General features: G+C 49.3%; 1 protein-coding gene across 9 annotated transcripts in view; it reads left to right on the forward strand.

Annotated features, from left to right (window-relative positions):
* ASCC2 (activating signal cointegrator 1 complex subunit 2) overlaps nucleotides 1-14,636 on the forward strand; it is a 39,087-nt gene that overhangs the window by 5,324 nt on the left and 19,127 nt on the right. For 4 of the 9 annotated variants that reach the window (XM_065889334.1, XM_065889332.1, XM_065889333.1 and 1 more), the window contains 6 exons: nucleotides 4,694-4,852; nucleotides 5,218-5,388; nucleotides 6,356-6,485; nucleotides 10,965-11,032; nucleotides 11,942-12,052; nucleotides 13,371-13,483. In XM_065889334.1, coding sequence (XP_065745406.1) covers nucleotides 4,694-4,852; nucleotides 5,218-5,388; nucleotides 6,356-6,485; nucleotides 10,965-11,032; nucleotides 11,942-12,052; nucleotides 13,371-13,483 — 752 coding nt within the window. The remainder of the gene's footprint in view (nucleotides 1-4,693; nucleotides 4,853-5,217; nucleotides 5,389-6,355; nucleotides 6,486-10,964; nucleotides 11,033-11,941; nucleotides 12,053-13,370; nucleotides 13,484-14,636) is intronic. The other 5 variants (XM_065889336.1, XM_065889337.1, XM_065889338.1 and 2 more) reach the window with 2 other exon arrangements.

The raw sequence follows: 14,636 nt of genomic DNA on the forward strand, positions 1-14,636 counted from the left end.
ATTTTACAGATGAGGAAACTAAAAGTTCAGGGTCATAAAACTGGAAAATTAGGGGAGCCAGGATGGGAACACAGCTAGGCTGCCCCTAGAGCCCATACACTTAACCTTTCTGCTATAAAGCCTCGTTTCTTTTTTATAACTTTTTTTTAAATTGAAGTAGAGTCAATGTCCAACATTATATGTTTCAGGTGTATAACATAGTGATTCACAATTTTAAAGGTTATATTCCATTTATAGTTATAAAATGTTGGCTGTGTCCCTGTGTTGTGCAATATATCCTTGTATTCATAATCTTTTTATGTAAGGGGGTTATTGATCAGAAAATTGAGAACTGTTCTGTCCAATATGTTAGCTGTTCACGACGTGTGGTGGTTGAGCTCTTGAAATTGTGGCTAGTTCAACTGAGGAACTGGATTTTTAATTTAGTTTTAGTTCATTTAGGTTAAAATAGTCCCATGTGGTGAGAGCCTACTGTATTGGCCAGCACGGACCAGGTCTAGAGCAGTTCCGTCACTGCAGAGGTTCTGTTGGTCGGCGCTGGTGGAGACGGGTTCCTTGGGTCTGATTTCCCACCTCAGTCCTTCCCCACGTACTGGACACCTGGGCTGCTAGACTGTGGGCTCCGTGGGAGCAGGGACCAGGCCCTTCCCTTTGTTCTGGTTTTCCAGTGCCAGGCACGTAGTAGCTCTCAGGAGACATTCATTAAATGAGTCAAGGACCCTAGCCACGCTTTGTGACAGGCACTGGAGCTACAAAGAGAAAAGACGTGGTTCCTGCCCTTGAGGGGAGAAAGCAGACTGGTAGTTCCCTGCAGCATGATCAGGATATGAGGGAAGGAAGTCCAGGCTGCTGATCCAGACCAGTGGGGTTTATGGGTACGGGGAGGTCTTAGGGTGGTGGGAGAGCACACACTGCCAGGGACTCCTTCCAGAAAGAGGGGGATCCTGAACTGGGTATTGAAGGGTGAATAAGCACTAGCCAGGCAGAGCAATGGGAGGAGGATGGACCTGGCAGGAGGACCTGTGTCTATTGGCCTGGACTCCTGAGAGCCTGACTCCTACACAAACCACCTGGGGTGGAAGCAGAGTTAAGGAGCCCGGCTTTGTGTTTAATGTCACACAGACTTGGCCCTGTGACTTTGGGCAAGTTACTTAACGTCTCTAAGCCTCAGGATCCAAAACAGGGTAACAGTAGAACCAGCTTTGCTGGGGTGGTTGTGAGGATTAAATGAGATGCCTGTGAATTAGCAGTGAACCTAGGACATAGTGAGCACTCAATGAAGACGGTGATGACAGCTGTGACGGCGACAGCGGCATTATGAATGGGGTGTAGGGTGGGGAGAGGGACGAGCTAAGGAAGACAGCTGTTTGATTGAGGAGCAGTCTTTTGGCTGTGCTGCAGGCCACCAGAAGCTCCTGAAAGATTGTCCTCAGAGATGTACCCGCCCTGTATTTGTCTCTTTAGTCCCAACTTGGGAGAAGAAGATCTCCAGCAAAGGGACAGCCATCATGCTGCCTCTGCAGAGTGATAGCTGAAGCTAATGTTTATTGAGTAGTTACCGTGCAGGTGCACATACTTACTATTGAAGATCCAAAAGAAATCAAGTCTTGGGCCAAAGTGGGTGAATGGGCTCTTGAGAAAGACAAGACTCGTATAAGTGGAGCATTTGGAGAACAGTCCAAAATAGTTTCTTATCAGGATAAACAGAGCAGAAGTTTGATGGGCAGAGAATGTTCAGAAAGCTTCATGCAGCAAGTGGGACCTAAGCCAGGCCTGAAGAGTGGAAGATACAGTTGGAGCCTGCTGCTCCTTGCCCTGGAATCTTCCATGCCCACTACTCATTTTTTTTTTTTTTCTTTTTCAGCTGCACCATGCGGCATGTGGGATCTTAGTTCCCTGACCAGGGATCGAATCCGTGCCCCCTGCATTGGGAGCATGGAGTCTTAACCACTGGACCACCAGGGAAGTCCCCCAATGGCCCCTACTCTTGAGCGTGGCATTGAAGGTCCTTCAGAGACCCTGACAGGATCTGGTCCTTCGTTACCTCCATGCATTCCTTTGTTCAATCAGCGAATGTACATGGAGAGTCTGCTCGATCCCAGGCACTGTTCTAGGGGTTGGGACTGCTGTGGTGAGCAAGACTCAGACTCCCTCCAGAGACCTGCAGGGTAGTGGGGGAGAAGGAGAAGGCAGGCCCTCCCTTTTATATCACTTTATTGAGGTATCATTGGAGGACAATAAACTGCATGTATTTATTTAAAGTATACGATCTGATTGGTTTTGACATCTGCATACACCCATGAAACGATCACCATAATCAAGATAATGAACATTTCTGGACTTCATGGTGGTCCAGTAGTTAAGACTCTGCACTTCCACTGCAGGGGGTACGGGTTCGATCCCTGGTACCCCTGGTCGGGGAAGTTCCACATGCTGTGTGGTGCGGCCAGAAAAAAAAAGATAATGAACATTTCTACTACTCCCGAAAGTGTCCTGGTGCCCCCCCTATAATCTATCCCTTCCTCTGTCCCCTTCCACAGCAACCACGGATCTGCAAGCACTTCTGATACAGTTTAACAAGTGCTACAGTCGGGGAAGCATAGAGTGCAGGTGCTAGGGAGCCCAGGTGAAACCCCTAACCTAGTCAGGGTGGGACTTGGGAGACTTCCTGGAGGAGGTGAGGTCAGAGCTAGGGTGAGATGGATGAACAGTGAGACCAGGGTGACACGTGGTACCTTAGGTCATTTAGTAGGTCTGCAGTGTCAGGTTTGGTTCAAATCCTGCCTCAATTGCTTCCTTAGCCCTGTGACCTTGGCAAAGTTGCTGAATCTGACTGAGTCTTGGTTTCCTCCTCTGTAAAATGGGGAGAATACTGTCTCCCTTTGAAATAGTTGTTCTAGGTAAAAAAGAAATGGGCTGGGGGACAGGCCTACTCAGCAGCCGGCACAGGGCAGGTCCTCCGTGAGTGACGGCTTTTATTATCCTTCCAGCATCTCTCCCTCCAAATCCATCTCCCACCGCCTGGTGCAATCTGTACCCTTTTTTAAAAAAAAAATGGCCCATTTTTATGCCTCCATAAAAATACTGTGTTCTCCACCTAAAAATCCTTTTCATCCTCCAAGGGCCAGCTCAGATGCTGCCGGCCCTGGGAAGTGGCCCCTCGTCCTCCAGGCGCAGTTAATCACCTGTTGCCCTCTCACAGTCTCTCTGCCGGGTTTGAGCTGTCTGTGTTGTGCTCATTTGATAGCTTAGATGTGCATCTTCCCCTCTGCAGAGGATGCCTTTCTTCATGTGTGCAGCAGGGTGTCAGTAAATGTGTAGGATTGTAGGGAGGTAGACTCTCAGGGGTGTGTGTATGTGTATGTCTGTTGGGCGAGTGGGGTGAGTAGCCTGGCCTGAGAAGTGACCCAAGAGGTGAGATGTCAACAGACAAAGGCAGGAGGGGAACTCGAAAACCAAGGAGATGAAATTAGGGCCTAGAGAGTAGTTTTGAATTTGTTTCAGGCAGCAGGATTCCTTTTGTATAAATTATGATTTAAATGGGAGGGGTCCTGAAGACCCACCTGGCAGGTGACCCCCAAGGAATCCTGCGGGACTCAAAGACTCCACAGTTTGCAAACTTGCGTTAGGCAGTTGGGAGGTGTAGGTGGTTCTCGAGGAGACTGACAAATCAGCTGTGGTTTTCCTGTGCCCCCTGGATTGACAGACCTGGAAGTGGGTGGATTGTGGTTGATAATAGCTGAGACGCAGCCCAGCCTTCTTCCTGTTATCACCTCCCCCCCTCCCCAAGAGAAAGCAGCCCTTATGTAGTCAGAGGAGAAAACTGAGCTCATCTTCTCTTCTTTATGGTGAACAAAGTAAGATTTGTTCATGGCAAGGTAAGGGTTGGAAGAGAGAACTTGTGATGCTAAGCTGAGACCTGCAATTACCTGATTAGCATCTTTAAAAAAAAATACTGAGGTTTTTTTCTGATTATACAAAGGGTATAGCACAGTGATATGTACAGTATGATACTGTTTGTGTCAGAAAGATGAAAATGGGTCCAAAGAAATGCCTCATATGGGCACATTTTAATGTAAATACTTAGAAAAGGTCTGTGAGGATGCTCAGGGAATGGTGAGGGGTTACCTCTGGGTTGACACAGGGGCTGGGGGTATGGGCCAGGCAACTCACCTTTCTGTACTATTGTGAGTTTTTGAAAGAAAGGATGCTCAAGCCTCACTTGTATGATTTAAAAAATAATTTAAAAAATAATACATGTTCTTTTTTTTCATGGGAAAGTATAGTCAAGTCATAATTCCTTCCACTAGAGATAGCCACTGTGAGCTTTGGGGGGTTGCCCCCCCACACACACACTTTAAAAAAAAATCTGTACCAGTGTGTGAATGTGTTAAATATGTGTACTTTTTTTTTTACTCCCCAAACTGGTTATATAAAATAGAGAGGTTTGTGTCCTGCTTTTTCTTCCCTTAACCTTTCCCCATGTCATTAAATATTCTCCAAAAAACATGGTATTTAATGCCCGCCTGGTGTTCCCTGGCTGCAACCAAGCCCCCTTTGTCAGAGACACTCAGTTCTTTATGCCTGAGGGTCACTGGTTGGTACAGCCCAGTGTTGTCATTGCTGTGGGTTGGCAAATGGGCCCTCACTGACTAACCTCTGCCACGTTAACACGTGGTTTTTGGATCCGTAGCACCCCGAGCAGAAGGCAGACCGGTATTTTGTGTTATACAAACCGCCCCCTAAAGACAACATTCCCGCCCTAGTGGAGGAGTACCTGGAACGCGCCACCTTCGTAGCCAATGACCTCGACTGGCTCCTGGCCCTGCCTCACGATAAATTCTGGTGCCAGGTAACATTCTATCAAAATTCACGCTAAGACAAAGCACATGACATGCCATTGGTTGGGTGCTGTTGTTTTTCTCTCCCAGGAGATGCTTTTTTTCTCTACTTCTTACACTGGATCCTTAACAGCAAATTGTGGTTTGGATTGCTCTGACTTGTATCACAGTCTTAGTGATGTTTACACAACGCCTTCCAACACGTCATTTTTAGAAACTCGTGTTTAGCCCTCGGCTCATTTATACCTCTTCGGTCCCTTGGGGTTGGAGTGTTTGCCACAGGCCAGGGCTGATGGGCCGTGAGCCCTGCACAGTCCACCCACACGCCCTTGGGCCTCAGTGACGAGCCCTTGCTGTCCTCTGTCGCCTGGCTTAGGTTGTCTTCGACGAGACTCTGCAGAAGTGCCTGGACTCCTACCTGCACTATGTCCCCCGAAAGTTCGACGAGTGGGTGGCCCCGGCCCCTGAGGTCGTTGACATGGAGAAGCGCCTCCACCGAAGTGTTTTTCTCACCTTCCTTCGCATGTCCACTCACAAGGAATCCAAAGTAAGCCCCGGATCCCGTGACAGGTCACCACCGCCACCTGACACCTCTGTGCCAGGCTCTCAGCCCTGGGAAGGAAGGCTCTGGAAGTATCATGTTTCCTCTGTCTCCCCTCTGCTTTTATTCCCACCATTGGGGAAGAAATCTGTGCCACCTCCCTTATCCTCTAAGTCACCGGGTCGCCTGCGTTACACCCAATGTTTTCATCGATGGGGAGCCGAAGGCCCTGTGCCAGGTGGCGCGTGACTATGCCCTCCTTGTGCGTCAGAGGGCGAATACATTGGTTCTGAGTTTTTAGAGGAACTCGTATGTGCTTTTTAAAAACCTTTACTTTTTTCCCCCTGATTTTAAAAATAATAATGCTGTCTCTAAACAACTCAAACATAACAGAAATATTTTGTAGATTATGAAAGTCATCCACAAAACTCCCTCCCCTCAAAATGACCACTGTCAAGGTGCATGTTCCTTCAGGAAACTTTTTTCCTTTCAATGTGTGTGTGTGTGCGCGCACATGTTTATTTTAAAAATAGTATCTTGCTTTTTTGTTTTTTTAACTTGTTACATGGAAATTTTCAAATATACACAAAAGTATAATGACTCCCACGTACCCATTACCTGGGTTCAACAGGTATAGACATCTTGTTTGCTCCCTCCCCCTGAGTTTTCTGTTTTTCTTGGAGTATTTTAAACAATCTCAGACATCATGGTGATTTACACATAAATATTTTAGAATGATTCCCCAGCTGATGGTTTTATAGTGAGCTTTTGCTTCTGTTTACATTAAGATGAAGTGTGACCACTGCTCCAGGTCAGTCCATGAGGCTCAGACATGTCTGCGGTGTGGACAGAGCTTCTTCTGTTAGCCAGGCCCCTGCTGATGGACCTGAAGGTGGTTTCTTGTGAGCTTGCTATTACCCTGCAATGCACATGTTTTTGGAAAGTCTCTCATGCTTTCTGCACTGTTCCTTAGGATCACTTCATTTCCCCCTCTGCTTTTGGAGAAATCCTCTACAACAACTTCCTGTTTGACATCCCAAAGATCCTGGACCTCTGCGTGCTCTTTGGAAAAGGCAACTCCCCGCTGCTGCAGAAGATGATAGGTGAGTAGGGCCTGGGGCCTGGGGGCGGCAGAGCGGGGGGGCACAGAGGTGGCCCCCAAATTCCAAAGGCGGGCGCCCGGATGAGCAGAGCAGTGGGTGGTGCTTGGAAATGTCTTAGTGGACGTGTGTGTCAACTCTGAAAGAAGTGACTGAGTGGCGGGGGGGGAGTGGAGACAAAAATGGGCATCACGCAGCTGCTCCAGGATCTTGGAGTCAGCATTAGGCCATGTGTCAAACAATCGAAGGAGTCGGGGAGTTTGCTTCGGCGATGAGGCGATGAGAGTAAGAACAGTGGCGACAGCTAACGGTTATTTGAGTGCTCACTGGCGACTCTGCGGATGCTCCTCATATGTCATCTCAGTTGATCCTCCCAGTCGCCCTGTGATGTCAATGGTGTCATCATCCCCATTTACAGTTAAGGAAACTGAGGTTATATGTAAGGGACTTGCCTGAGAGGCCGTGACTAACGAGTAGCCAGGCTGGGATTTACGTCACTTGGGCCTGACTCTCAAGCTCTCACCCTTGGCCACTCCCTGCCTCAGGGGTGATGGGGCTGCCTCAGAAATGTCGAGATTTGCATTGCTGCTGAGAACAGCTGGGGGCAGAGTTCAGGGAGGACCCTTTGGGCTTGTGAAGGGAACAGACATCAGTAGTTGGATCCCATCAGGAGGCCATAGGTTGGAAGGTTCACTCAGAGCCGGAAGCTTTGTTGGGAAGTTACAGAGGGAACAGTGCCACAGTGGACTTGTTTTTGAATAGCCACTCATGGCATTGGACTGGCATGGAGAGCTACTCACCCTGGACACCCCTGTCAGCACTCCTCACCCTGAGATTATAGGATAGAGACTTCCAAATGCCCAGTTACAGAGCTCAGTTATCCCTAGAAATGTCTTCTTCCCTTCCTTCCTACCTCCCCACTGCAATAATAAAGGTAATATATGTTAATTTAGAAAATTTTGAAAGAATATAAAGTGTAAAGAAACAGGAAAGCAATTACTAAATTCCTGCAACCAGAGACAATGATTTGGTGATTATTCCCTTCTAGTCTTTTCTCTTTGTATTTTTTTTAAAACATATTAGAGCATAATGTGTATGAAATTTCACATCCAGCTTTTCATTGGAACGACCTCTGGTTTCTCATTCAAATCTAATTATTGCCTGATCATCAGTTACTTTCTTTTATTTTCCCCGGGAAAGACCCTTAATAATTATACTCTAGACAGAGGTTGGGATGAGTGCACACAAGCAGGCATGATTAGCTAGAGAAACAATTATTAGGCCGGTTTGGTTGGAGTGGAGCATTCTGGGAGGGCAGCACAGGAGCCAGGGGAGGAAGCTGGGGCCAGATCAAGGAGGGCTCCATGCCAGGCTTTGGCACTTGGGGAGCAGTATCGCTTGGTGGCTAAGAAGGCAGGTTCTAGAGTTGAATTGCCCAATCCACAGCTCTAGTCCCAGCTGTGTCACCTTGACCAAGTTAGTTAGCCACTCTAAGCCTGAGTTTTCTCACTTGAAGAAAGGGAAGACCAACTTGTAGTATGGTTGTGGGGATTGAATATGAGGTGGTGCTCAGCACAGAGCCTGGCACGTTACAGGCACTTGGTAAGTGCGAGCTCTTACTGTGACGAGGCTGTGGGAGCCTCTAGGAGCTTGGAGCATCTAGGAGCTTGGAGCAGGGTGGGGAGCCATCTGGCGACAAGGTTAATCTGGCAGCATGCAGGTGGGGAGGGTGGTGACGGGAGCCCATGGAGGGGGCCAGGGCTTCAGCGTGGGTTTGAATGTGAGAGCCTGCTTGGGCTGCTGGAGCAGAAAAGGACACATCTGGGAGTAAAGCGGGACTTAGTGAGGTCAGCTGGAGGGAGGAGTCTTAACGAATCTGGAGAAAACGTGAGGTGGAGGAGCAGGTTGTAAGTAGAGGCAAGGGCAGCATTAGGTCCGTGGGCTGTAGACGGCTGTGAGGGTCCAGGCAGAGATGCTGTCTGGCTGCATTTCCAGACAAGCAAGGGTGGTGTGAGAGAGCTCCGCCTGTTGCCAGGGTTCCTAATCTTTTAGGTCACTGACTCCTTTGAGAATCAGAAGAAAGCTTGTCTCCAGGAAAACATACCCCCTCATAGAGTTTGAGCTGTTTTAGAATATTCTCATCCCTAGATTGAGAACCCTAAATTGGCTTATTAGGGAGAGCCCTTTCTTTGGCTCACAGAGGCTGGTTCACAGAAAAGAGGGCAGGATCAGGTATCAGGAGCCCCTTCATATTGTGTGTGTGTGTCTGTCTGTCTGGCTCTCCGTCTGCAGGCCCCTTCTCCATACCCTTCAACATGCACGCTCACTCACACACACACACACACACACACACACACTAGCTCTCTTTCCAACCCTTGAGCAGAAGACATGAGACACAGCAAGGGGCAGCCTCCACTTTCTCCACCACAGAAGCTCTTGAGCAAAGCAGATCAGCTGGAAGAGGGTTGACAAAGGAGACAAGGGGGGAGCAAGGGAACTGGCCAACTGTCCTTTGGGCAGAAGCCCAGTCCTTGCCCTGTCCCTGCCTCCTGCTTTTTTTTCAACCTTAAGGCTGGTGTTGTGAATCAGCAAGTGTAATTGTGAAAGCAGGGCCCTTCAGTTAGACTCTCTTGGAGCTGCTTTGCCAGAGCAGGAGTATATGAGGCCTTGGCCCTGTGGAGGACAGCACTGATCTGTTTGACAATACCTTGCATCCACCCTGGGTTTCTGAACTGCTTCAGTCTGAGAAGGGATATTTCAAGGGAGGCCATTCCTGTCCCTTCTTTTTAAATTATTTCTTTAAGAGATCAAAAGTCAGATCTTCAATGTCATTGGAATCAGATAAAGGAGAAGGAGACTCCAAAGACCCCAAGGGTAGATTGTGAAATGTGATCTATTTTGATGCTTATAAAATATCCCTGTTACTCAGGCCTAAGCATGGGAAGGATTATGAAAGAGTGCCTTCCCCTGTTCCCAGTGGTCCAGGAGTGGTGAGGACCACTGTGTGGCCTGGGAATTATGGGAGGAGACCTGCTCCTGATGCCTGGGTCAGGAGACTCTGCCTGGAGAGGGTGACATCTGCCTTATGGTAGACTTAGCTCTGGGAGGTCACTGCAGGCAGAGGGAGGGGACAGGGCTCGTTGTGTGAGGTTGAGGATGGTGTGAGGGAAGAATGCAATTCGAGGGATGGGAAGAGGGTGGCCGGAGATGCCAGCAGAAGCCAGATCTTACAGGCCCTTTGTGCCGTGGTCAGGAGTTCAAACTTGCCCCTGAGGATATTGCTAGGAGGGTTTTATGAGGAAGAGCAGAGGTGGGTGGGGAGACAGCTCAGTCGCTCCCCGCCTGTCAGGAGCAGGTGGGCACAGAAGGTCAGGGAGTACCTTCACAGGTTGAGGGGTCAGATGGGAGGTGCTGAGGAAGCTCCTGCTGGTAAAACTCAGCTTTCTGGAATCAAGGAATGAAGCGGCCTCCAGGAAGGTGTTTACAGAAAGTCCAGCCACCTAGTGACTTGCTTACTCACCCAGCCCCATCTGGCCTTTGATCTCATTCATTTTCAAATCATTCAGGATAGAGTGAGGGCTGCAGGGTTATCATTAAGGCAACCGAGGACAGACCTGCCCAAAGACAGAGGACACCTAGAGGTCAGAGCACCCTGACAGTCAGCCAGCCTTAGGTCCTGGGACGAGGAACCCAGGCCTCTTCTGAAGGGCAGTGGCATTTTGCATCATGTCCCCCAGCTAGCTGTGATCCTCCTTCCCTCCCCCCTTCCCCCACCCATTTGGGCAGCCAGGACAATTGGTTTCTGTTCCAGTTACCATATGCTCTAACCTCCACACTCACAGCAGCAGCACTTGGAGGATAGTGAACACTTGGAGAGGGGCTTCATTTTATAGGAATAAGTGCAAATGTGCGGTAAATCTATCTCCAGGTCCCTGGCAGGCCTCTCACCTTGGAGTAGGGATTAGTATGGCTAGCAGATTCAAAAGCAGAGGGTAAGAGAATTTCTAGAGAAATTTCTCCCTAGAATCTCCTCACATTACTAGAGGCGTGGCCTGGCAAAACTCCTGGATTGTAGCACCCAGGTTTCTTGAGCAGAGTGATCCTGTCTCCTAATTTTCCTGGATGACTAGCTCCTATTTACAAAGCTAGTGTTGTCATACAAAGCACAGTGCCCAAGTGTGATCATTCCCTGGGGATGGTAGGGTGAGCTGGTTAGACCAGGGAGGGTCTTTTACGTAATTCGCTGGGCAGAGGTGCTTAAAAGGTTAACTTGTACTGAGCAAGGTCCCTCCCTCACCCTGGGGAAGTTTCTAGGCTGGGCCAAAGCTCTGTGCCAGCGGGGCCCGGGGCCAGGACTGCTTTAGTGCAGGCAGGCTTAGGAAAGGGGAGAAAGGTCACAGAACATGCTGGCAACCATTTGTACTGTGTCCTCTCCACCCCTACTGTCTTTTCCCAATTCCTACCTTTCTCTTCTCTTTTCAGGAAACATCTTTCTCCAACAGCCAAGTTACTATAATGACCTGGATGAAACCATGCCCACCATCCTTCAGGTACTGACTGGCTCTCAGTCCTGCCCAGGGGAGGCAGAGCCTTTCTCTTACCTGCTAATGTTTCTCAACTTTCCTGGAAGAGTCTGGGAGAAATCCCCCCCACCCACCACCCCAGATTCACCTCCAGACTGTCACTGTGTTGCACCCCTCACCTCGCTCCTTTGAATTCACCCTTTCCTCTCTTGAACAGGACTGAAATCTAAGGGCTCTCCAGCACTCATACAGAAAGAGCTTGGGGTGCATTTTGTGTTGTTTGTCAACAGCCATCTACCTCTAAGGATACCCCTGTACGTTTCTCAAAGCAGATGAAATAATGTTCATTGTAGAAAATTTGGAAAATTTTCAAAAAAGAACAAAAAAACAGAAAGAGGGAGATTAATCTCCCTCCATAATCCCACCAAGAGATAACCACTGTTCACAGTAACTCTTAGAATTTTACATGCTAGCATACTTAAAATATAGCACCATCAGTTAAATACTTACATGATTTTATGATGGGCTCTGTTTTCCCCTCACTGTTGATTTGTCTTTTATTTCAATATAGTTCCCATAAATTGCCATCTCCAGGGGATCCAAAAACATATGTTACTGACTGTAACTCTTAAATATTCATCACCATACACTTGTCCAGTCTATCCAGGTAATATCCAGAGGATTTACATACATTTTGTCATTTTAATCCTCACCACAATCCTTCAGGAAGGATGCCCCCATTATTCCACTTTGACACAGATTCCACTCTGACCCCGCTCTCTGAGAAGGTCACTGTCTCAGCTGGTGTCCCAGGAACGCTGGCATATATTCTAAAGATTCCACAGCAGTTTTCAGATCACCAGTCCCTAGCTGCAGGATGGGGGTCTAGCTGCTGGCTCGACGGGATGTGGGAGAGTCATCTCTTGTGTTTCACAGGTCTTCAGCAATATCCTCCAGCATTGTGGTTTGCAAGGGGACGGGGCCTGCGCCACACCCCAGAAGCTTGAGGAGAGGGGCCGGCTGACCCCCAGCGACATGCCTCTCCTGGTGAGGTTGCCCTTCAGCCCAGCTTCTTTCTGGCCAGTAGAAGGCCCAGCAGCTTCTTCCCCTGCTCACAGCCCTTTACCCCAACCCCACCAGCAGCTGTTCCCATCACACAGGTTTAGAGCGTTTCAGCAGGCCTTTTCACTGGGAGCTTCATTTATGGAGTAGCGGAGGGAACAGGATGGAGGTTTAGTCTTCACATAGTTCAGGTGGACAGGTTCCTGGGTGCATTATTCATTGAGCCTTTCATCCACCGCGCCGCTTTGCGTGGAGGAGCCCCTAGCACGTGCCAGGCCCCAGGCTGCGCTGTGAAGGTGAAGCAGTGAGCAGAAGCAGACATGGCGCCTGCTTTCATGGAACTCAGAATCTAATGGGGATGCCAGATGGGAGGTAAATGTTTAAGGAGCCTGGACGTGCGTCTGGCCCTGTGTTAAGCACCAGAGTTAGAGGAGGAACGAAGCAGCTGTGAGCTGCCCTCCTGGAGCTTGCGATCTCGTGGGAGAACAGGCCTTAAACAAGTGTTTCAGAAAAGAGCACACCGAGTGCTGTGGGAGCAGGGCATGTAACCCCTCTGAACCGCAGAGAAGTCTCTACAGATAAGTCTCCTCATCTGTAAAATGGAGATCCCAGCCTGCTTGTTAGCGTCATCGTGAGAATCAGAGAAGCCTATAAGGATGCACTCCCTGTTCTGTACAGGCACTTCAAACTCTAAGGAAAGTAAGGTGGGCTATTCTTGTCCTCACTGGGATGTACTTTCTGTGCAGGACCTCAGGCGCTGTCTTCAGATTCAGGGATGGGTTCTCCTTCAACTTCCAAGAGAGAATCGTATTAGCCCAGGGGACCTTCCTGGCAGTCCAGTGGTTAAGACTTTGCCTTCCAGTGCAGGGGGTGCGTGTTCGATCCCTGGTTGGGGAGCTAAGATCCCACATATGCCTTGCGGCCAAAAAACCAAAACAAAGCAGAAGCAATATTGTAACAAATTCAATAAAGACTTTTAAAATGGTACACATCAAAATATATATATATATTGAATTTAAAAAAAGAGAGAGAGAGAGAGAGAGAATCGTATTAGCCCAGAGCTAGAAGTCACCCTAGAGATCCCCGGCTGTGCATCTGTTGGAACTACAGTAGCAAGACCCAAGGCTTGGGTTGAGCTCCCCAGATCGTCCTTCTAGAGATGGACAAGCCAGTCTTTGCCCGGGACCTCCAGTGTTCACCTGCCTGTTAGGGATCCCCGGCTTTGTCAGCCTTGTCTCAGACCCTCTACAGAGTTGTCCCTGGGGGCGGAGGAGAATAATGCAGTGTTTTCCTTTGGTGACAGGAATTAAAGGACATCGTTCTCTACCTTTGTGATACCTGCACCACACTCTGGGCCTTTCTGGATATCTTCCCTTTGGCTTGCCCAACCTTCCAGAAACACGACTTCTGTTACAGGTACAGAGGTAGTTCTGGCTGTTGAAGTCAAGGTTGGAGTTCACATCTTCGTTCAGCAAGTATTTATTGGGTGCTTAGGATGCACCAGGCCCTCTTCCAGCTCCTGCCTGTGTGGAGGCTGCATTTGAGAAGCACTGCTATTTGGGGCTAAAAACAGGGGAGGGGAGGAAGAAAAACACCAACCCAAGAGTCAGGCAGTTTCAATTCAGTCCCGTTTTGTTTCAGAGCCCCTGTCACAGGCAGGCACAGGGAGTGACAGATGTTAAGGAGCGGGCTGAGGACTTCAATCTCCAGCCCAGGGAAGAGCACACGTGAGGATGTGAGCAGATGTGCGCCCGTGTGGCGCCAGCAGTTGGGGCCGAATTATGAACACAGATGAGGGAGCAAAGTTCTATCTGGTGAAATAAGAGAAGGTTTCAGGGCGACCCTTAAATGAGGTCTTAAGAATGAACAGCAACCTTCCAGGCAGAGAAAGGTTTCCATGGCCGGAAGCGCATTCAGGCTGGCAGAGTGAAGCCTGCGGAGGCCCAGCGTGTGTTCCGGGGAGAACAGGGGAGTGGAGTGTGACACGAGGGGCGGGTGTGGGCGTGGGGAGCAGGCGACAACCAGAGAGGGCTCCAGGGAAGTCAGACTTGGTTTGATGTGTGCTGGCAGGGAGTGGGGCCTTTATTGTGCAGGCAGGAGGGAGGCCCTGGAGGCTTTTATCCAAAGAACTCATAGAAAGATCCTGCTGTGATGAAGAAAGATACCAAGGGGGATACGGGGCAGGGAGGGAGACCCTCTTTGCCCACTTAGCACCGTGGGCATCTGTTCCGTGTGCAGTGAGAAGGGGGTGCGCGGGGGTGGGCTGGTAACTGGCACACTGCCTGGCAATGGCAGAAGGTGGGGGTGGGCTGCCCTCTTCTCAGTGGCCTCTGGCTGTTCTTGCCAGGCATCTCTCCCCACCGTTTGCAGGAGCTTCTGGGAGCTGCCCAGCTCCGTCCACCCAGCCCTCTGTCCATTCGGTCATTTGCTCACCCATTCAACAAAACATTTATCTAGCCCTGGCGTGTGCCAGAGATGGCAGCTGGTGCCCTGAGCCCGCCTGGTTCTCCTCAGCTCACAAAAATCAGACATGAAGATTGATCAGCCTCCCGGAGAACATTAGAATAAA

This window comes from Phocoena phocoena, chromosome 13, assembly GCF_963924675.1.
Source record: "Phocoena phocoena chromosome 13, mPhoPho1.1, whole genome shotgun sequence".
NCBI lineage: Eukaryota > Metazoa > Chordata > Mammalia > Artiodactyla > Phocoenidae > Phocoena > Phocoena phocoena.